General features: G+C 41.3%; 1 protein-coding gene across 1 annotated transcript; it reads right to left on the reverse strand.

Annotated features, from left to right (window-relative positions):
* Nucleotides 1-18,887: 18,887 nt before the first annotated feature.
* On the reverse strand, nucleotides 18,888-20,596 carry LOC136118328 (uncharacterized). The gene is made up of 3 exons (XM_065871637.1): nucleotides 20,551-20,596; nucleotides 19,557-19,738; nucleotides 18,888-19,451 (listed from the first exon to the last, which is right to left on the reverse strand). The coding sequence occupies exons 1-3, from the start codon at nucleotides 20,594-20,596 to the stop codon at nucleotides 18,888-18,890; spliced, it is 792 nt and encodes a 263-aa protein (XP_065727709.1).
* Between the last annotated feature and the right edge of the window lie 1,672 nt (nucleotides 20,597-22,268).

Here is a 22,268-nt window from a genome sequence, read left to right on the forward strand (position 1 = left end):
ACTGAATGAATGAATGAATGCACACAGGATGAATAGCAGATTTGAGAGGAGAAAGATTTCAGGTTTGGGTATTTTTCATCTGAAGTGTCTATGCATTATCAAAGAGGAAATACTAGGCACACAGAAATAACTACCTGGATTTCAGGAGAAAGATCTAGGACAGAAAGACTGATTTGGGAGTACTCAATAAGTAACTGAAGCCATCCAAAGGCTGAGAATATACAGAGAGAAGAAATTTTAAGCAGAAGGGGAAGGAGGCTAAGACCAAGAAAGAACAATCAAATTGATGAGAGATAAATGAGAAGTTTGTGATACCGTTAAGTGTGATACCACTGAGGAGATCATTTCAAAACCAGAGTAAATAATGCGAAATACTGCAAAAAGGTAAGGACTAAGAGCTATCTAGTAGATTTAGTGACAAAGCTACTGATGACCTTGGATAGCATATCAATGGAATGATGAGTAGAAATAAGCCTTCAGTTAATTGAAAACTCAATCAGTGGAGAAGTTGAGAAAGCTACCAAAAACTTGGATGCTTATGTTAAAGGAGATGGAAGGGCTTCTTTCCCTTTTATAAGGAATGAAAGCTGAGCATATTTAAATTATCACGAGATGGAGTCGGTAAAGAGAAATCTAAGTTAGACAATTGCTAGAGCTTTGTATCCCATAGGGTAGGAAAGATGTAGGACCCAGAGCACAGGAAAGAGGGTCAGCCCTAGAATGGTAATTCTCCATTCCACTGCAATTAGAGGAAAGATGGGTTGGATTCAGTTACATTTGTAGATAAGGGGGCAATAATTAAGGAATAGTTTCAACTTCCTCTGTGAAGTAGGAGATGAGGTACTCTGTTAAGATTAAGTAGAGGGCTAACATAATAAATCAATAGAACATGAGATTTAAAATGGACACTATCATGAAAAGTAAAGGAAAGGAGAAAGGAATTTCAAGAGGCACTACAGGCTTATGAGTTTGGAGACAATGAATTTCTAAGAGCAGTAACAGTGTGATTCTTTCATTTCCTTTGCAGCTCTTGCCTGAGCCAAAATGGGGAGACTAAGACTGATATAGGATTTGTATTCTGGAGGGCACATGAACAAAAAGATAAAAGGGCAAAGAAGTTAGAGGTATTGGCAATAGAACACTTAAATGAGAGTGGGTAAGGTGGGAAGGGTGGATAAGGAAAAAGGAAAAATAACAGGTTCCTCACAGAAGAGAATGGCGAAGTCCAAATGATGCCAAGTAAAGGTGTGGTAGGAACAATGGGGTAATAAAGCTGAGAGAAGTGTAGGCTGACAAAATGAATATATTAAAGAAGTGATTTTCCCCATGACAGGTCTACCCTAAGTATCATATTGAATGTATATGTGTACACATACGTGCATAAATTATACGATCAATTTTAATCAGTACTTGATTTACAAAGTTTAATTCTGACTAACCTCAGGTTACTATTTTAAAAAAAAATATGTTAATGCCCTGCTTACACGGTAGGCCACAAAATCTTTCAATGACATACTGCTTTGAATAAAGCAAAAAAGTTAAAAATCACTGGTCTAGGTCAACCTGCTGATTTTACAGAAAAGGAAACAGCCTTCCAGAAGTAAAGTGATTTATCCAAATTCAGCAACTTGCCATAGCAACAGAACTTTAAAAATAAATAGAACTTTGCAGAAAATGTTTTTTCTGTGTTGAAAAATGGCTTACCCCTGATCTTTCTGAATAAAAGTATTTCATAATCATCAATCTTTCTTAAAATCTTTGACAGAAATATTTGTCACAAATATCTATCATGCTTACAAATTAAATACTGTGTTCATCATGCTTATAAATTAAATGTTATAAATGATTTATAAGTCTTGTCTAAAGACCTGAATTTATAATTTCTATAAATTTCTTTCCCAAAAATTATCAAAGAAAAAGGACAAGCTTAGTCGATATAAATGCTACATTTTACTTATACTGTTAATTAAAATTTTTCCATTTCTTCTATAATTTTCCTCAACACAGCATTACACACAGCCACTACTACTAGAAAGGACTGAAATTGGCAAGAGAGATGAATCCTATTTGTCTCATCAGCAGTTTAACCACTCAACAGGTTATATTAAAAAAAAAAAAAGAGCTCAGAATATTTGCCAGCCTTTGAGCTAAATGTCAGAAAAACAATAAGATAGGAACTATCTGCTTTCCCATCTACAGACCACATAATAGATGCTCACTAAATGCCTGTTCACATGAAGGAGGAATTTCAGTCTTCTGATCAAAGAGTAAATATTTTGATTTATCTACTACCCTACACCTAAGGATTAAAAAATTATCACACCTCACACTTCCTCAAGGAATTTTAAATCTGGCTATGGAGATGAGATAGATAGGCAGTATATGCATATGGTGATGATCAGATACCGGAACTTTATACCTACTGGATGTTAGCCAATAAAGTACTCATCTGGGAAATAGACAGTCAAAGTTCTACCAATGATATCACAGTCAAAATATTTTATAATCAGCTGTTTCACCAAGAAAATCATTAGTTTGTCAGATCTCACTTTAAACCAAGAGTTGAACTACTTCATTTATTCCCCAAACTCACATTTTAAAACTATTCCACAAAAATTTAACCTGAGGACATGAAAGTTTCTACACACTAATTCTTCCCCAAAGAACATCCTGTAAATTCTTAAGATTTCAAAATAAAATCTTCCAAAACACCTCACAAATAGAACCAAGACCTCCTCCAAGAAATTCCCCTTGATCCTCATATTTGTAGAGTCCATATTTCAAATTCTCCTACTTGCTAAAATTGATTAGCAATCCCCAAATCAATACTCACACTTTCACATCATTCACAGACATGTGGGGGTGGTGAAAAATTTGAATCGCCCAACGCTAAGGTCAAACAAGGCTATGTTCTAACTTCTTATTTCAGTTCTCATACTGTAAACAAGTGTCCTTTCCATGGTCTTCTAAGTGTCACATTTTTTACATTTTTGTACTTTTTGTTGGAGATTTCACTGTTTAAAATGGCCCCCAAGCAAACCAATATATACAGCATGGATAAACAAGGTCCTACTGTATAGCACAGGGAACTATATTCCATATCCTGTGATAAATCACAATGGAAAGGAATATGAAAAAGAATGCATATATGTGTAAATGAATCACTTTGCTGTACAGCAGAAATTAATACAACACTGTAAATCAACTGTACTTGAATAAATTTTTTAAAATAAAATAAATTAAAAAATAAAATGGTCCCCAAGCATAGTGCTGAAGTGCTGTCTAGAGTGTCTAAGCACGAGACTGTGATGTGCCTTAGAGGAAAAATATACATATTAGATAAGCTTCAATCCGACATGAGTTATAGTGCAGTCAGCCATGAGTACAATACTTATGAATCAATAATATATAATAAATACGGTGTCCTTAAAGAGAAACACACATAAAATCAGGTTATATATTGATAGGTTGAGAAACATATTGTGACCAGAGGCTCACAGGAACCTAAGCCTGTACTTCCCTAGGAGCAGTGGTTCAGCGTGTACTAATTCAGCATTCACAGTGACTACATAATAAAACTACCCCAAATAACAAGAATCCACTGTACTTTGAAAGTGACACCTTTATGCATGTAAAATTAATAAGACAGGGCAAAGAATTTGTTCAACAAAATGAACTACCATTTCCCAACATATAGCATTATTCCATGAGAATACTCAATAAATACGTGTGTCAAGTAAATGGTTCAGAAAATTAAGCGCTCCAGTTTTATGGCAAAGACCCCTCCAGTGCAATATTCTTCCCCAGCCAGCACAAAGGTAGACCATTCCTTCGTCATTAGCTGGAGCACACGGACGCAGCCATTAGAAGCTTAAGTGCACAATCACCCGAGTCAGAGAAGAAAAAAGTTCAGTAAGTCTGGTCTTACGTTGCAGTTCTCATTAGTGTATAACTGACCCCTGAACAACACAGGTCCACTTACACAGCGATGTTTTTCAACAAATATATACTACAAGATCCGAGGTTGCCTGAACCCTCGGAGGCAGAACCTCAGATACCGGAGGGCAGACTGTAAAGCTACGGAGGGAATTTCGACCGCAGGGAGGGTCAGCACTCCTAATTCCGCCCGCACCGCCCGCTCCCCTCCGGAGGCCCGCACCTCCCCACCTTGCACGGGTCAAGTGTATTTTCCTTCAGTAGATTTCGTCGGCTTTCACGACGCTTTGAAAATATCCTGTGACCACACATTAATACCAAGCATGAACAAGTGTCTCAATTTTATTTAACATTTTTAAGTGACTGTATAACTCTATGATACACAATACCAAAAAAGTGCAAAACATTCACCATAAGCATGTGATTATGAAGGTGAATACCCACAACGGTTGCATCATCAACCCAACTACGAACTTTTGCGCGTTTAAAGAAGCCACAGCGTTTTCTGAAAGTTTGCCGGACATAAACAGCTGCTCCACATCTTCTCCCACTACTGTCTTCGGTACTGGTTCAGATTGCTAAGCACATACCCACTGGGAGTTAAGAAGGCGGCGAAAAACACCGCGAGGGCAATTGCCACCGCCTGGAAGAGAAGATGAAAAACGCTGTTAGCGACGGCGGCTTCCGGGTACCGTCACTCGCTGCCGAACAAAATAAAGAACGAAAACCGCTCTAAACGTTTCGAGGAGTTTGGCTGTTGTCATCAAAACGGGGGCCTGGCGAAACCTAAAAAGCGGGAGCTGCCTTCCTAGGCGACCCAATAGAAATTTTTGAGGAAAACTCATTTTCCTTCTCATGGCGCCCCAGTTCTGACCTTTGAACTCTGGAAGCTAGACGCTGCCCACGATTTCCAGCGTTTTAGGGGAAATGCTACGTCTTGGCAATTTAGAGGGCGATCGAAGGTGGCAGATATTCTGAGGTGGGCAACGACAGCTCTGCCCCTCGGACTTCGCGCCCATAAAAGGTACCGACGACGAAGGCTCGGCCCTCTGAGGCCCGCGCGCTTCTCCAGGTCCCTGCTTCCCGCCGCCTCAGGCCCAACCCCGGCACCCTCACCGCGACGCCGCCCCGGCCCCCCACCGGGCCTCTGAGCCCTCCAACTGCGGCCCGGCCACCGAAGCCTCCCACCCGAGCGGCGGCCGCATCCTCCCCGCCTCGGCCACACGCTCCCATCCGTCGCGTCCCGCCTGCGCCGCCCCAGCGGGTGGGCCCCAACTCACGATGCTCGACGCGGGGCGCTGGCGCGGAAGCGTCAAGTGGACCAGGCGCTGGCCACGCTGCAGGACCAGCAGGGTCACACGGCGGCGGGGAAGTAGGCAGACAACCGGCAGGCGCGGCATGACTCTCGGCTGAAGCGAAGACGCGAGGCGAAGACGCGAGGCTCTGCGAGGCGAAGTGACTTGAGATGAAGTGAAATGACGCGAGGCAAGGTTTGAGCGCGCGAGCTCCAGAACTGGGCGGGCAACTGGTCTGCGCAGGCGCCCGGGCCAAAGGGTGGGGGGCCTGCTCCCCTTTTCCCCGCTAAGCCACGCCCGTGCCACGCCCCTTCCGCTCCGCACCCTTCTCTGGCCCGCCCTCTCACACGTCTTCCGTCCTCCCCACACCCATTCCTCGTGCACCTCTTCTCACGTCACACGTGCAATACCCCTGTCGCGGTGCCCCTAGGCCCTGCTTCCTACCCCTCCCACAGTGCCCTCTCCCTTACCTACCTTGCCCAGCCCCCCAGCGCTACGGCACACAGTATCTCGATTTTCTGCCGGTGAGGTGCTGAACACCTCTGTACTTACTTCCCCTTATCTTTCATTCCTCCCTACCTATACCTTTCAACATGCCATTACTTCTGTTTGTGGAATTTATAACATTTCTACTCTGTTCTCTAATGTTAATTACATTTTCCATACATGGTCTATAACTTAATTCCCAACATTGAAAACCAAAAACAAGTATCTGCTGTGTGCTGATGATATAAAAATATTCATGACAGGATCAAATAGAGTGTTTGGATCGAGTAAAGAAGGTGATATAATTATATGTCACTAGACTTGTAGCTCTTGAGGGAGAAATGGAATATATTATGATTTTCAAATTTAATACTATAATAATCCTGTATCTACTCTCTAAGATGATCTAGTTTATTCACACTATTTTACTTTTAGGCTTATTACACAACCAGCATTCTAGTGTTTCTTTTAATTGCCTTGTTTCTACTTCCTGAATTCTTTCTCTGTTTTTGGATTCCTATTTCATTTTGCTGTAGTACATCCTTAAGCACTTCTTTCAGGAACGGTCTGTGGTTGATAAATCTCCTCAGTCCTTGGAAGTCAAAAAAATATTTTGCTCCAAACTTAAATGCTAATTTGGCTGAGTATAGAACTCTGGGCTCAAAATCATTTTTCTTCAGGAATTTTAAAGCCATTATTCCCTTGTTTTCTAGCAGCTAGTGTAACTGATGTGAGCCAATATAATTCTCATTCCTTTGATGTAACCTCTTGTTTCTTCTTGGAATCTTTTTATCTTTGGACTTGTGAAATTTCTCCAAGTTAGGGCTAGATATGGTTCTTTCTTTCATCCATTCATGAGACTTTTTAATTTGAAGACTTGGATCTTTCTTTAGCTCTGGGAGATCTACTTCTATGTATTATTTATGTCTTTCCCTCTATTTTCTTTGTCTGTCTTCTCCTTGTGTCTTTACATGGGGTGGCTCTCTGTGGTCTCTTATGAGACAGGATACCATTCACCAGGGCTCTACTCTTGACCTAATCATCTCCCAGAGGCTATACCTCCTAATACCATCACATTGGGAGTTAAGATTTCAACATACGAATCTGGAAGGAACATAAATATGCAGTCCATTGCATCTAGTAAAAAAAGAATGCAAAACATCTCATTAAAAAGTTTTAGTTCTTAAAAATTATCATCACAAGAAAAAAGATTTTGTAACTGTATATGGTAACAGATGTTAACTAGACTTATTGTAGGGATCATTTCTCAATATGAAACCGCACACCTCAGTTGGGACTTGAACCCACAATCTTCCACCTGAAGCCACACAACTCATCTCAGGACTTAATGAAGCTCAGGTTCTTTATGTTTCAGTGCAGAAGGAATTCAACGAGAGGCAAAGTGATAGGTAAGAAGTAGATTTATTAATATCCTTTGTAAAGGGGTTGCAGGAACATGGGGCATGAGAGGATGGTCATGTCCCAGGTCTCAGGTGAGTTCTTGGGATGGGCCACCAGGTGAGGGTCCTTGGCTTCCCGCAGGAAAGCATTCAAGAGCAAACCATAGTAAAGGGAAAGCAGAGATACACATTCCATAGACAGAATATGTTCTGTCTCAGAAGGTAGGGGCAGCCCTGAGAGATGCACCCTCCATAGACAGAGTGTGGGCTGTCTCAGAAGGTGAGAGCAGCCCTGAAATATGGGGTGGTTAGTTTTTATGGGCTGGGTAATTTCATAGGCTAATGAGTGGGAGGATTGTTCCAACTATTTTGGGGAAGGGGCGGGGATTTCCAGGAGTTGGGCCACTGCCCACTTTTTGGTCTTTTATGGTCTGCCTCAGCACTGTCATGGCAGTTGTGGGTGTGTCATTTAGCATGATAATGTGTTACAATGAGCATATAATGAGGCTCAAGGTCTACTGGAAATTGAATCTTCTGCCATCTTGGACCTAGTAGGTTCTAACCAGTTATTGTTGTGTCCTCAATGGCTGTGTCATTCTTTTAATGGTTGTGCCCTGCCCCCTTCCCTCTTGTCTCAGTTATATACAAATAGCAAATCATTATATTATACACCTGAAACTAAAAATATGTTATATGTCAATTATATCTAATTTAATTTTAAAATTTTTGCTTATCTTTTTACTGAGTATACTTGATTTATACTATTATATTTGTTTCAGGCATACAACATAGTGATTCAAAATTTTATAGATTATACTCCATTTAAAGTTATTAAAAATAAATAAAATAAAGTTATTATAAAATATTGGCCATATTCCCTGTGCTGCACTATATATCCTTGTAACTTATTTTATACATAGTAGTTTGTATCTCTTAATCCCCTACCCTTCTTTTGCTCATTGCTCTTTCCCTCTCCCCAGTGGTAACCACTAGTTTGTTCTCTATATCTGTGAGTCTGTTTCTTTTTTTTATATTCACTACTTTATTTTTTAGATTCCACATGTAAGTGACATCATACAGAATTTGTCTTTCTCTACCTGACCTACTTCACTTAGCATAATACCCTCCAAGTCCATCCATGTTGTTGCAAATGGCAAAATTTCATTCTTTTTTATGGCTCAGTAGTATTCCTATATATATATATATATATATATATATATATATATATATATATATATATATATATATATACATCACATCTTCCTTATCCATTTATCTGTTGATAGACACTTAGGCTGCTTCCATATCTTGGCAATTGTAAATAATGCTGCTATGAACATTGGGGTGCATGTATATTTTTGAATTATTTTCATTTTTGTTGGACATATACCCAACCGTGGAATTGCTGGGTCATATGGTAGTTCTATTTTTAGCTTTTTGAGAAACCTCTAGACAGTTTTCCACAGTAGCTGCACCAGTGTACATTCCCGCCAACAGTGTATGAGGGTTCCCTTTTCTCCACATCCTTGCCAACATTTGTTATTTGTGGTGTTTTTGATGATAGCCTTTCTGACAGGGGTGAGGTAATATCTCATTGTTTGTTTTTTTGATGTTGAGTTGTATAAGCTGTTTATATATTTCGGATATTAATCCCTTATCAGTCATATCATTTGCAAATATTTTCTCCCATACAGTAGGTTGTCTTTTTGTTTTGTTGATGGTTTCCTTTGCTGTGCAAAAGCTTTTAAGTTTGATTAGGTCCCATTTGTTTAGTTTTTCTTTTTTCTTTTTTTTCTTTTTGGCTGCATTGGGTCTTCATTGCTGCATGGGGGCTTTCTCTAGTATGCGCACGGGGGCTACTCTTTGTTGTGGTGCGCGGGCTTCTCATTGCGGTGCCTTCTCTTTGTTGCAGAGCAAGGGCTCTAGGCGCACGGGCTTCAGTAGTTGTAGTATGCAGGCTCAGTAGTTGTGGCTCGCGGGCTCTAGAGCACAGGCTCAGTAGTTGTGGTGCACGGGCTTAGTTGCTCCGTGGCATGTGGGCTCTTCCCGGACCAGGGCTCGAACCTGTGTCTCCTGCATTGGCAGGTGGATTCTTAACCACTGCGCCACCAGGGAAGCCTAGTTTTTCTTTTGTTTTCTTTGCCTTAGGAGACAGATCCAAAAAATGTTGCTATGATTTATGTCAAAGAGTGTTCTGCCTATGTTTTCTTCTAGGAGTTTCATGGTTTCCAGACTTACATTTAGGTATTCAATCCATTTTGAGTTTATTTTTGTGTATGTTGTGAGAAAATGTTTTAATTTCATTCTTTAACATGTGACTGTCCAGTTTTCCCAGCACAATTTATTCAAGAGACTTTTCCCCATTATATATTTTTGCCTCCTGTGTCATAGATTAATTGACCATAAGTATGTGGGTTTATTTCTGGACCCTCTATTCTGTTCCATTAGTATATGTGTCTGTTTTTGTACCAGTACCATACTATTTTGATCACTGTAGCTTTGTAGTATAGTCTGAAGTCAGGGAGCATGATACCTCCAGCTCTATTCTCCTTTCTCAAGATTGTTTTGGCTAATTAAAAAAAAATAAAAGAATATCTACTTCCTTAGTTTAGGGGACAGCAATCTACAGCCCACAACCTGTTTTCCTAAGCAAAGTTTTTTGAAAGCCAAACGCCAAGTTTTTATATTGATTGCATACTGAAATGATACAATTTTGGTATATCTGGTTAAAAACAATACAGTATAAAAATTAATTATACCCATTTGTTTTTAGTTCTTTTACCATAGTGACAGAAAGTTTGAAATTACACATAGGTTTCATATCAACCCAATGTTCTCTTGGACAGCTCTGCTCAAGAATCTTACCCTGAGCAATCAGACCCTGCATGAATGTGCCTAGCTACCTACCTAACCTCATCTCCTTGTCTTCACTCTCCTCTTTGTACATCATGCTGAGTCACACCAGTCTCTTGAATCTACATGGCTTCATTCTGTCTCACTTACGGGTCCCTGCCTGAGAAATCTCCCCTGGACATTCCCACAGCATACTCACTTACGTCATTCCATCCTTATACCATCCTGCAAAAATATAGCCCTCACCCTATTCCCCATGGCTCTCTTTCCCCTTCTCTGAATTATTTTCATGTCCCATCAGGACCATCTGAACACGGTAACTGTGTCTCCTTCACTAGGAGGTGAGCACTGCAAGAGCAGAAGTCTTGTCTGACTTGCTCACCCCGAAGCACCCCAAGAGGCACCTCATACATGGTAGGTACTCAATAAATATATGTTGAATGAATGAATAATGAATGCTCATATCTCTTTGCTCTCTTTTCCTTCCCAACTAAAGATACTGTCTGGAGAGAGTAGCCTCTCCGACACAGTAGAAATTGACAACATAGGCAAGGGAGGCCCTAGATTGTGAAGAGAGGGGATGAATGCACAATGACACATTTCAATATTGGTCACCTGTTTGTAGCTGTGATATGGGAGAGCACAGCTGGACGAGAGATATTAATGAATAATTGTTCCCAGACGTTTCTCTCCTGCTATGGGCCAAAGAAGACTTGAGTTTTGCCTAGTCAGTTTCTTTCTCTCCCTCATCCTTCAAGATGAGATGTCAGAACTATCCCTTTGAACTCCTGTAATGCAGAATCAGGAGGAAACAGAAGGGGCAAAGGACAGGAAACTCAAGACACCATTGGGTGCGATTTTCTGAAGAGCTGAAAAAAAGTTTTGCAAAGAATTGCACTGTGTGAGCAAAGTAGAAGGAAAAATGAAAGGGAATTTTTAGAAGGAGTGCTGTAGTCCATATATCCCATTTAGGACATCTGAAAAATTGAAATAAAAAACTTGAAATTTTGAAACTGTTTTGGGGTGACAAATTATATACCTCAATTGACATATCTGAGCCTGCACCACATGGTTGATGATTGTATGTTTAGACCATTTACATTAAATGTAAATAAATATGAGTTTATCATATTAATTTTTTTTAAGATCTAACTATATACTGCCTAAAGAAAACCCACTTAAAAATGAAGATATAGGGCTTCGACTAAAAGTAAAAAGATGGAAAAAGATATACATGCAAATATTAACTACAGAAAGCTGGATTTGCTATACTCTCAAAGTAAATGTCCTCGCAAAGAATTTTTGCACAGATGAAGAGAGACATTTCATAATGATTAAAGGATCAATTAATTAGAGGACATTAAATTCCTAAATGCTTATGCACTTAATAACAAAGTTTCAAAATAGTTGAAGAAGCAACTGATAGACGCAAAAGAAAAAACAGACAAATCTAAAATTATAGTTGGAGAATTTAAAACTCCTCTTTCAATAATGTTTGTTTTCAACAAAACAAATAGAAAATCAGTAAGGATACGGAAAACTTGAACACCATCATATTGAAGTAACTGATGTTTATAGAACACTCTATTTATCAATACCCAAACACACATTCTTTCCAACTATACATGCAATATTTACCAAGATAGAATATATTCTGCACTATAAAACAAGTCACAATAAGTTGAAAGGATTGAACTCATATACAGTATATCATTTGACGACAATGAGATTAAATTAGAAATCAAAACCAGAAAGGTATCTGAAAAATATCCTCGAATATTTGGAAATTGAACAACATACTTCTAAGTAACCCATGGGTCAAAGAAGAAATCACAAGGGAAATTAGAAAATATTGTCAGCTGAATAAAAATCAAAATACATCAAATTTTGTGGGATGTAGCTCAAGCAGTACTCAGAGGGAAATTTTTGGCATTAAACACATGTATTAGAAAACAGGAGAGGTGTAGTTAAGTCTTTCATTTCTAATTGTGAAATGAGAGACTTTGTTTATTATTAGAGACTTTCTTTCTTTCTCTCTAGATGGGAGACCGGAGGGAATACTGGAGAGATGTTGGACTTCAACATCCTACAAATCTAGGTTCAATTCCTGGCTTTGTTATTTTTTAACTGTGTCACATTGGGCCACTTACATCTTCTCTCAGCCTTAGTTTCCTCACTTGTGAAACTGAATTAATAATACCTATAGTTCAGGAATACTTCAAGGATTAAATGTGCCTTTGGTACACAGAGGGTCACACAATGATATCATGCTTTCCCATGTATTGCCAACAGGGGAGGGCAAATTGTGGGTTAGGGCACAACAAATAGTCAAAGTAGATCTAAAGTGCCATGTACAATATAGGGGTAGGGAAGTAAGAAGTACAAGCTAGTAGGTATAAAATAAGCTACAAGGACATATGTACAACATGGGGAATATAGCCAATATTTTTAATAACTATAAATGGGGTATAACTTTTAAAAATTGTGAATCACTATACTGTACACCTGTAACTTATATAATATTGTACAGCAACTATACATCAATAAAAAATAAAATTTTTTTGAAAACAAAACCAAAAAGGAGAACCATGTAGGAAAGTTGCTAGCCCTGAGACACAGAATCAGCTATCATACTGTTAGAGAAACTCAAACTACGGAATGACCTAAATCAAGATATATAAAGCCCAAGTAATGAGATAATTTCTACCCTTGTACTTATTGTTTCTGTAGTACCTGCCTTAACATAAAACCCTAGACATTTTCCTACAGTTTTCTCTGATTGGTTATTTTTTGATTCCAATGTTGTTGACCTCTGGCGTAGTCTGTGAACCTCTTTTTTAGTAGCAGTAGTAGTAGTAGTAGTAGTATTTAACCCTTCTAAAGCACCTATTATGTGCCTGGAACTGCTCTAAGCACTTCACAAAGTATTAACTCTCTTAATCCTCCCATACCCTATAAGGTAGGCCCTATTATTATCCCCATTTACAGATGAAGAAACTGAGGCACAGAAAAATCAAGCAAGTTGCCCATAGTTATATTAGTGGTTCAGGAGCTTTTTCTTTTTTTTTTTTTAACATCTTTCTTGGAGTATAATTGCTTTACAATGATGTGTTAGTTTCTGCTTTATAACAAAGTGAATCAGTTATACATATGTCCCCATATCTCTTCTCCTTTGCGTCTCCCTCCCTCCCACCCTCATAGGGAGCTTTTTTAATCTCAGGAACTCCTTAGAGATTATTGATGCCTCTAAAGAGCTTTTGTTTATGTAGATTATAACTATTAATATTTACTATATTAGAAATACTTAAATATTTAAAATATTTATTAATTCACTTAAAAATAGCAATAACAAGCCCACCACATACTAACATAAACATTTTTATGAAATATAAATATATATTTTTTAAATAGTGAGATGAGTGGCATTGTTTTACTTTTTTTTTTTTTTTTTTTTTTTTTTTTGCGTTACGTGGGCCTCTCACTGTCGTGGCCTCTCCCGTTGTGGAGCACAGGCTCCGGATGCACGGGCCCAGCCGCTCCACAGCATGTGGGATCCTCCTGGACCGGGGCATGAACCCGTGTCCCCTGCACCGGCAGGTGGACTCCCAACCACTGCGCCACCAGGGAAGCCCTGTTTTACATTTTTAAATCTCTTTACTGTCAGGCTTAATAGAAGACTAAACTACCTGAAAAATAATAAAAATAAAAATAAACTACCTGGATTCCACATCTGTTTTTGTGTTCAATCTGTTGTGATGTCCCATGTCATGTAACCTCTGGAAAATTCCACCATACGCTCTCCAGAGAATGAGTGAAAAAGTCAAATATCTTAGTGTTATTATGAAAAGAATTTTTATTTAATTGTGTGTTTTTAATGAAAATAACGGTGACATTGTGGGCCCCCTAAAAGGGTCTAGGGGACTCCTAAATCCCCATAGTTTGAGCACCTGTGTGTTACATGAGTCTTGTAAGAACTGATTTAATACAGCCTATCCCCACTTCCTGGCCACTGTTGATTGGTTTGAAGTTTGGCTCCTGACTCAAATATTGGGCCAAAGCGCCCCTCTCCAGGGATGTTATGCTTGGGATCAGCAGCCTGAAACTCAGACTCTTTTATTCAATGAATGGTCTAACTTGGGAGCCATGTTGTTTTTCGACCCATGGAGAAAGCCCTTCCACGGTGAGTTAATAACGAAGCCAAGCTGTTGAAAGCAGCAGAGGTAAGCAACAGAAGGCACATCCTGACCAAGTTCAAATCCCTGGTTCTCACTGTTCCTGAAACTCTGATACTCTCCTGTCCTTGAGTTCTGGGTCACTCTTTATTTTCTCTATGATAAATCCTGCTTTGGGCTTAAACTAATCGGAGCTGGATTTCTATCACTTGCAACCCAAAGAGTCTTAACAAATGCTCTGTTAGTCAAGTCTTTTTTTCCCTCAGGTTTTCCCCCACTTTTTAATAAAAAAGTCAACAAAAATGCTGAAGTAAGCTAAGAAAGAGCTCTGTAAGAGACAAGCCTGGCTGAACTAATCCGAATCATGAAAAGTTTAGACTGGGGTGCAGCTGATGTGAGAATCAAGCATCTTAGGTCTTTCTCTGTGAAAAAAACCTTAAATTACTTTTGACAGTGTCAGTAAATCTGACTCCAAATTCAGCCACAACACAATTAAGCTCCCTGCCGGCCCACCCCTACCTCAGGAGGTGGCACTTTTAGCTTCTCAAATTACAGGTACAAACAAATTTCCTCCTTTGATATCTCCAAGTCACAAGAGACTAGCACTGTTGACTTAAACCTCTCCAATTTTCAATAAAGGGCTTAGTGAGCCCCGGATTCAATATATTCTCAGTGACCTACAATGTGGAACCTTCCTGCTATAGTTATATAAAAGGGCTTGATTAGAGCTATAGCCTAGAGATCAGGTTTTTGAGCTCTGTGTATACAATGAAAAAGAAAGGCACACTCGCCCACTTCTTTTTTTTTTTTTTGCGGTACGCGCGCCTCTCACTGTTGTGGCCTCTCCCGTTGCGGAGCACAGGCTCCGGACGCACAGGCTCAGGGGCCATGGCTCACAGGCCTAGCCGCTCCACGGCATGTGGGATCTTCCCGGACCGGGGCACGAACCCATGTCCCTTGCATCGGCAGGCGGACTCTCAACCACTGCGCCACCAGGGAAGCCCAACACACTTCTTTTTAATGAGATTTTTATAAATGTTCATGCTCTAAATGAACTGGTGTTAGGGTTCTAGAAAATTATATAATGTACTAAGACTGAAGTACCTCAGGCTCAAACATGTTCAATTCTCTCCTCTCTAGAAAAAATTTTTAATTGCTATTCCAGGACCGAAGGTCTTCGAGGAATGCAGTGCCTCTCTCTGGGTCTGTTTGTGTCTATCTTTACAATTGCATGACCTCAAAGAGAAACTCAAGATAAGAAAGCGGCAAGAGCAGAGAGCTGCAAGGTGGGAAAAACAGTGAGTTATGCAACTGGTAACATCAGTAACACACTTTTGAATTGAAAGCACAATGCTAATATAAGATCCAACAAAAGCTGCCATCCATTATTACAAAGAATCCTGAGAAACAATTGCCCTTCTGCAGTTCAAAAGATAATCTTGGTGTTCCAAGTTCACTCTTTTTAAATTTGTACATTATTTTTTTAATAGAGTCTTTCTTCAAAATAAAATTATAAGCGATGAAAAGTTTTAGTTTTCTTACATCTCTTTTTCATTTTTAAATCCGACATTCTTCTTCCTCTCCTGAGGCACACCCAGATATTCTTCAATGGATTTCTGTTATGCTGGAGTGAAGAGAGATTGTCAGTTGGAGCCAATAGATCAAAGGTCAGACCTCAGCACTATCCTTTACTAGCTGCAGAGCTTTAGACAAAGTAAGTATGGTAATACTTCTCTTAGAATGCTGATATGGAGGAAATAGAATTTTCCTTTTCTTCATGATTTCAAAAACTCAGCTTCTATATTGTATTTCCAGAAAGATGAGCCTAGGGAGAGGCTTTGGTGGATAGTTACATATGGTAGAAAAATGAAGGATCAGATTGGAGTAACAGAAAATGGGGTGACATTCACTGATGGAGGGAGCAGGGAGTGGAAGAACAGAACACTTGATTGCAAGTGACAGAAATGTACTGCTTTTATCCACCTCCAGCTAGTTTAAGATGAAAAAAGGGGAGTTAGGCAACTTAATGGCTCATAAAAACTAAAAGACCAAGGTTGGATTGGTTTAGGGCACAGCTATGCCCAGGAGTTCAAATGATGTCAGGGCTTCCATTTTTCTCAATTTCTGTTTCTTTCTGCTTGTGGTCCCCATTCTCTCCTATTACTCATGTCTTTCTCCTTATAGCTAAGGAAGACAATTCACATTGTCCTTTAAGGTCATAATTCCAGAGATATAGATTAAGAAGAAACATCTCCTAGGAGAGCCTGCCAGAAATTTCCAGAATAGAGTCTCACTGGCTGGCTTGTGTCACATGCCCACCCAGATCTGTCTGACTCTAGAACCCATACTCTTCACTGCTCCTGAATACTGTCTTAGCACTTTTTAAAAAAAATTATTTTTTAGTCTGTCTTCCTATTGGAGTCTAAGCTCCTCGAGGGCAAAGAATCATTTATTTTTTACCCTGAGCATCTAGCATTGTGCTTGGCACATGGTATTGGATGCTTTAAAAAAAAATGTGTGGGGCTTCCCTGGTGGCGCAGTGGTTGAGAGTCCGCCTGCCGATGCAGGGGACACGGGTTCGTGCCCCGGTCTGGGAGGATCCCACATGCCGCGGAGCGGCTGGGCCCGTGAGCCATGGCCGCTGAGCCTGCGCGTCCGGAGCCTGTCCTCCGCAATGGGAGAGGCCACAACAGTGAGAGGCCCGCGTAACGCATAAAAAAAAAAAAAAATGTGTGTAGGACTGAACTGAAATAGACAAATCTAAACTCTGACATATGATGTGTAAACCAAGTTAATTCAGTATCTAGTAAGTACACCTAAGCGGTATGATAAGAAAACACAAGGTATATGACTTAAAGGGTGGAAAAAAATCATGGAACACTTACGCATGATTTCTGTAAAGGTAAATCTTAACCGAACTAGCATACTAGAGTTCTCCTAGTGTTCAGATAGACAAAAGGACAAGGTGAAACCAGCAGACCTTATTTGGCTTTTCAAAAAGTCTTTGATAGATTTACACATCAAAAGCTTTTAGAAAAATGGGGTTACCCTCGGATTTTAGAATGATATTGTTAGTATTGTTTTAATTTTGTTTGTTATATTGTCTCTAGGAAACAGAATCAAAATCAAGCAGTGAAAGTTAGGAATAAATGAGAAAGTGTAAATAGTGGAGACCGATCTTATTTCATGTTTAATAAATTATCAAGAGGTGGTTTGGATAACGGAATTTTTACTTTGCATATAACAGCTCTTTCAGTTAATGCAGTATTTAGCTGAAGACAAAGGCCAAATAATAGAAATAATGGTACGTGCCTTGAATTTAGATAAGATTCAACTGTGCATTTAGGGGGAAGTATAACAGTATAGGGGAATTGGAGGTGGGCACACAGAGCCAAACCTTTGTTCCAACTAGATGGGCCTATTTCCCTTGCATTTTTTCACTTTTCCATGCACTTCTTGTCTCCTGTCCACACATGTGCTCAGCTGAAGAGACCCTTACCAGCTAGAAGGGTCCTTTTTTTTTGGACAAGGGAATACTACAATCTCTGCTACAATCTCCAAACCTTCGAGGCTTGGGGTTGGGGAGAGATGCGTGGGGTGAAAGGGCGAAAAATGAAATAACACAAATTGGAAAGAAATAGTCTTTCCAAGGAAGTAAGGAGGTGATGAATGAGCACAAGAAAGATACATCAAATCTGAAGAAAGTCCAGAGAAAAGTAACAATCATATTTAAAGAGATAAAATACTTCCATTGAAGGATGTTAAAAAAAAAACTTAAATATTCCAACCAAATGCAAAACGTATAAAATAATAAAGGACAAAGAGATGGTTAAAAACACATCACAAAATTGGAAATTGCTCTTATTCTTTTAAGCTTAGAGATGGTTTGAGAGCAACAAAAAGACTTGGTGGCATGACTTGGAAAACTTGTTTCTCAAAGGGTGGGGAGAGACTGAAAATGAAAATATTTTAAAGGGAGTTTAAAATAAATTCCCAGAGGACAAATACAGGATGTATTGCTAGGGCCTGTCATAGAACTGTGAGAGAGAATGTGTCTGATGACCAGGGTCAGAATGTCTGGGTTCTAGTCTTGTCTTGCCTACTTACTAATGCTGCATGTGCGCCCCGGGGCAAACGACTTAGTATTTTTGAGCCTATTTCCTTAGCTGTAAAAGGTTGATAATAATACCCGTCCTGACTACCTCAAAGGGCGGTTTTGGTGTTCAAAGAAAGCCATGCATTTACCAGTGTTTTGCGAACTGTAAGGTGCTCTATAAACATAAGTGTTTTTGTTAGTGCATCGCTGAACTTACTGCAAACTCCCAGACAAGGGGCATCTAGGGAGAGCGATTTGGCTCTCCCACGCGGCGACTGTGTTTTCATCAATCCTTATCCCACGTTTATGGGGGTATCTTGCTGAGGAAAACTTTTCGGTGCCTGATGAAAAAAAAAAACAAATCCACTATACAACTAGCAAGGTGGTGTCTGTAAAAGTACCATAGAGACAGGGCTTAAGATAAACTGCCAAGAAAAACTCCAAGACTGTCAAAAAGGACTTCTCCGTGGAAGCGCAGTCTTCGCTTTACGAAAGATGTGTCGTGAGCGATAGATCATGATGCCGGCCGCCGAATGGAAACATGAATTGGTAGAACCGGTCTGCGGTAGCGTAGTTATTATAATTCCACTCTAACAGATTTAACGATTTGCCACAATTCCCCGGAATAAGCAAGATGCTGCAACGAGCTTCAGACTCCGAGCGGAGGGCGGGAATAATGCGCGCGCACTCGGCTCCAACCGATCCCAGGTCCCGTGAACGCGCCTCCCCGGCCAGCCAGGGCGCGCGCGCCGCCGCCGGCCCACGTGACCCCGGGCGCGGCGGCGGCGGCTGGGACTGGCGGGGGCTCGGGCCGGCTCCGCAGCGCCGCGCAGGCGCCCCAGGCCTGCGCCGAGCCAAGCCCCTCCTGCTCGCTCCAGGCGTCAAAATGGCGGCGAGAGAAACCTGGAGAAGCCCCGGAGCCTGAGCCACTGACAGGAGCTGAGACGGGAGGTGGCGGCGGCGACGGCAGGAGGAGGATGGCCGGGGGCGCTGGCGCCGGTGCGGACGGCGGTGCAGGCGGCGGCGGCGGGGGCGACGGCCGCGGTCCCAGCGGCGGCAGCAGCAGCAGCGGCGGGAGGAGCCTCCGGGGTGAGTGTCCCTCGATGTCTCTGAGGCTGTGAGCCGAGGCTGTTACCGGCGCGGTGCTGGGCGTCCCGACGAGGAAGGGGCTGTGCGGGGGCTGTGGGGGCGCAGGGCTGGGGCCCGGCCGCCGCTGGGGGCGCGGAGCCGGGGAAGGGTCACTGGTCCGTCTGGGGCTGAGGCGGCGGTGGCAGGCTGACCGGTGCCGGTGCGCTCAGCGGGGCGGGCTGGGCAGTGCGCAGCCGTCCCGGGGGCAGAGGCGCGAGGTGTGGCGCTTGGGGCGGGGAGAGCGGCCCGAGGTGGCCGCGGCGGCGGCTCGGCCGGCTCCAGTCTCGGGGCTACGAGGGGCGGGACTCGTCGCTCCCAGGACGCCGGGAAACCGCTCCCGAGACTCGGGCGCGTGTTTACCCGGCTGCGGGGCTGCGACCGCCCCGGGGTGGGCGTGAGAGCTGCCGTCCGGAATCAGGGGTCGAGGAATGCAGGCCTGTGTACGGCTGCTCCCCGGGGGAGAAGTTAGATTGTCCGGGTAAGTTACTGTTTCGGGATCAAACTGGAATTGCGCTTTGACAGGTTGGGAGAGAGACAATACGGAGTCTTTGGTAAAGAATCCTGTGCTTCGAGTGCTTGAAAGGCTAAAAGCATGCATTTTTCAGTGTCTCATCATTTGCACAGCTGTTTATTAGCCTTACCCCGAAGATGAGAACTTTCTCACCGTTTGGGGGGAGGAAGCCCTGAGTGTTGTTTCTGCTTTGAACTACAATAGCACCTCTTCACATACCAGCACAGATAATAAGTACTCTGGATTAGGCCTAATTCGCAGAAGCAGTCTTGATTTTACCAGAGAACTGTTTCCTCTGCTAAAACATCTTACTGTAATGAGGAAATAGGCATTTTTACAGAATTACTTCGTTTTTTCAAGTAGCAGAATCTTTTGTCTCTGAATAGCATCCATTTCTTTTAGATTGCTGAAATCAATTACTTTCTCCCGGAAATGTGAAAGAAAGATTTGAAATTGCAAGAATCATACATGTTAATGGCAGCTGTGATTAAACTTGTCCTGGAATTTTGAAGTCAGAAAAACCTTTAACGATATGATGTGACTTGTTTTAGAACTGGGAAACTAGGCCCAGGGAGATGAGTGACTCGCTGTGGGTTCTGCAGCTGGCGAGGGATAGGACCAAAACTAGGATCTAGGCCTCTCTCCGCCTTACTTAGAGAGCTCCTTTCAGTACACTCCTGAGCCTCGTATTTTTCATTGATTGCATTCTTCACCACCATCCTCATCCCTGGGTCTTTGTACAGTGTAGTTGAAAGGAGAAATCAGAGAGAGCGCCTCACCCTGATTCTTGACAGTTACTGTCAGTTACCACAAGTAACTCATGAAGATTCTTTTCCCTGACCTGAATTTAATAAAAAACCAACTGACATTTCATTTAGAGTTTTCATAGGTCTGTGACTGACTATATTTCTGTCCAGTTATAGCATTGCTTATTTATGCATGCATTCAGTAAAACCAGTATTCTGTCCCACAAAACCTAACTACTATATTGTTTTGTTCCTCCTTACCAGCATTTAAACAGGTTCTTTGTATCAGGCTCTAATTTTAGGATTTAAAACACCTGTGTTGTGTTTGCCAGGTTGTACCACCTGGTTTCCACATAGCCACTTGAGTCACAGCAGCTTTCTGTGTTGTGTGTCACAGGCTAACCTTCAGAAGTAGTCATGTCAAATGCTTCTGATTTCATATTCTAGTCATTGAAACTCACACACCAGAGTTGTACCTTGTGTTCAGTTACACAGGTGATTATTGAAGATCTGCTTTGTATTTTGCAATACTAGGTGCTACTGGAGAAAGAAACAAGTGAAATATGTAGACTTTGCCCTCAGAAAAGATAAGATGTACCCCTCTGAGCCTAGAAAACAATCTATCAATACAAAGTATGCTGTACACGTTCTGGTTAGAGGGAGATGAGTGAGGCCTCAGGAGTCTAAATAACTTCCTGGAACACTTGGGACTTGAGCTAGCTTCTGTGAGGGTTTAGATTTACAGAGAGATTGGAGCAGTTACTTTGTGAGGGAAAAGCAAGAGTGTAATGTGGAGATTAGCTTTGGGGGAGGGGAATAGAGAGGGAAACTAGGATGAGCTGACAACTGAATTTCCTTGGGAAGACATTAGACAGTTGAAAGGATATGTTTGTAGAAGGGTTTGAGTACTGGATTGAGATTTGGATTTTTATCCTCTTGTGCAAGACATGGGGAGACTTTGAAAGTTTGGAGGCCACACATTAATATGTTAAAACTGCCAAGATGCACCTGTCAGTGATCTGTGGGTTGAGTTAGAATGAGGAGAGAGTGGAATGAACCAGGGACAGTAGTAGCTATTGCAGTTACCTGGGTATGAAGAGATGAGATCCTACACTAAGATAGAGTCACTAGGAAAGATGCATAGCAGGTATCTTTTTGTTGTTGCCGTTTTTATTGTGGTAAAATATACATAACATAAAATTTGCCATTTTAACCAGTTTTAAGTGTACAGTTCTGTGGCATTAAGTGTACTTCACGTTGTTGTGCAGCCATTATCACCTTCTAGCTCTAGAACTCCATTCTTCTGCTGCAGCTGAAACTCTACCCTGTAAACACTAAGGCCCCACCTCCCTTTACTCTTAGCCCCTGACAACCACTCTGCTGCTTTCTGTCTCTACGAATTTGATTACTCTAGGTATTTCATGTAAGTAGAATCATACAATGTTTGTCCTCTTGTGACTGGCTTATTTCACTTAGCATAATGTTCATCCATGTTGTAGCATTTGTCAGAATTTCCTTCATTTTTAAGGCTGAATAATAGTCCATTGTATGTATATACTGCATTTTGTTCATCCATTTATCTGTCAGTTGATACTTCATATGCTTCCACTTTTTGGCTTTTGGAATAATGTTGCCATGAACATAG

The sequence above is a fragment of the Phocoena phocoena genome, chromosome 2 (assembly GCF_963924675.1).
Source record: "Phocoena phocoena chromosome 2, mPhoPho1.1, whole genome shotgun sequence".
Classification (NCBI taxonomy): domain Eukaryota; kingdom Metazoa; phylum Chordata; class Mammalia; order Artiodactyla; family Phocoenidae; genus Phocoena; species Phocoena phocoena.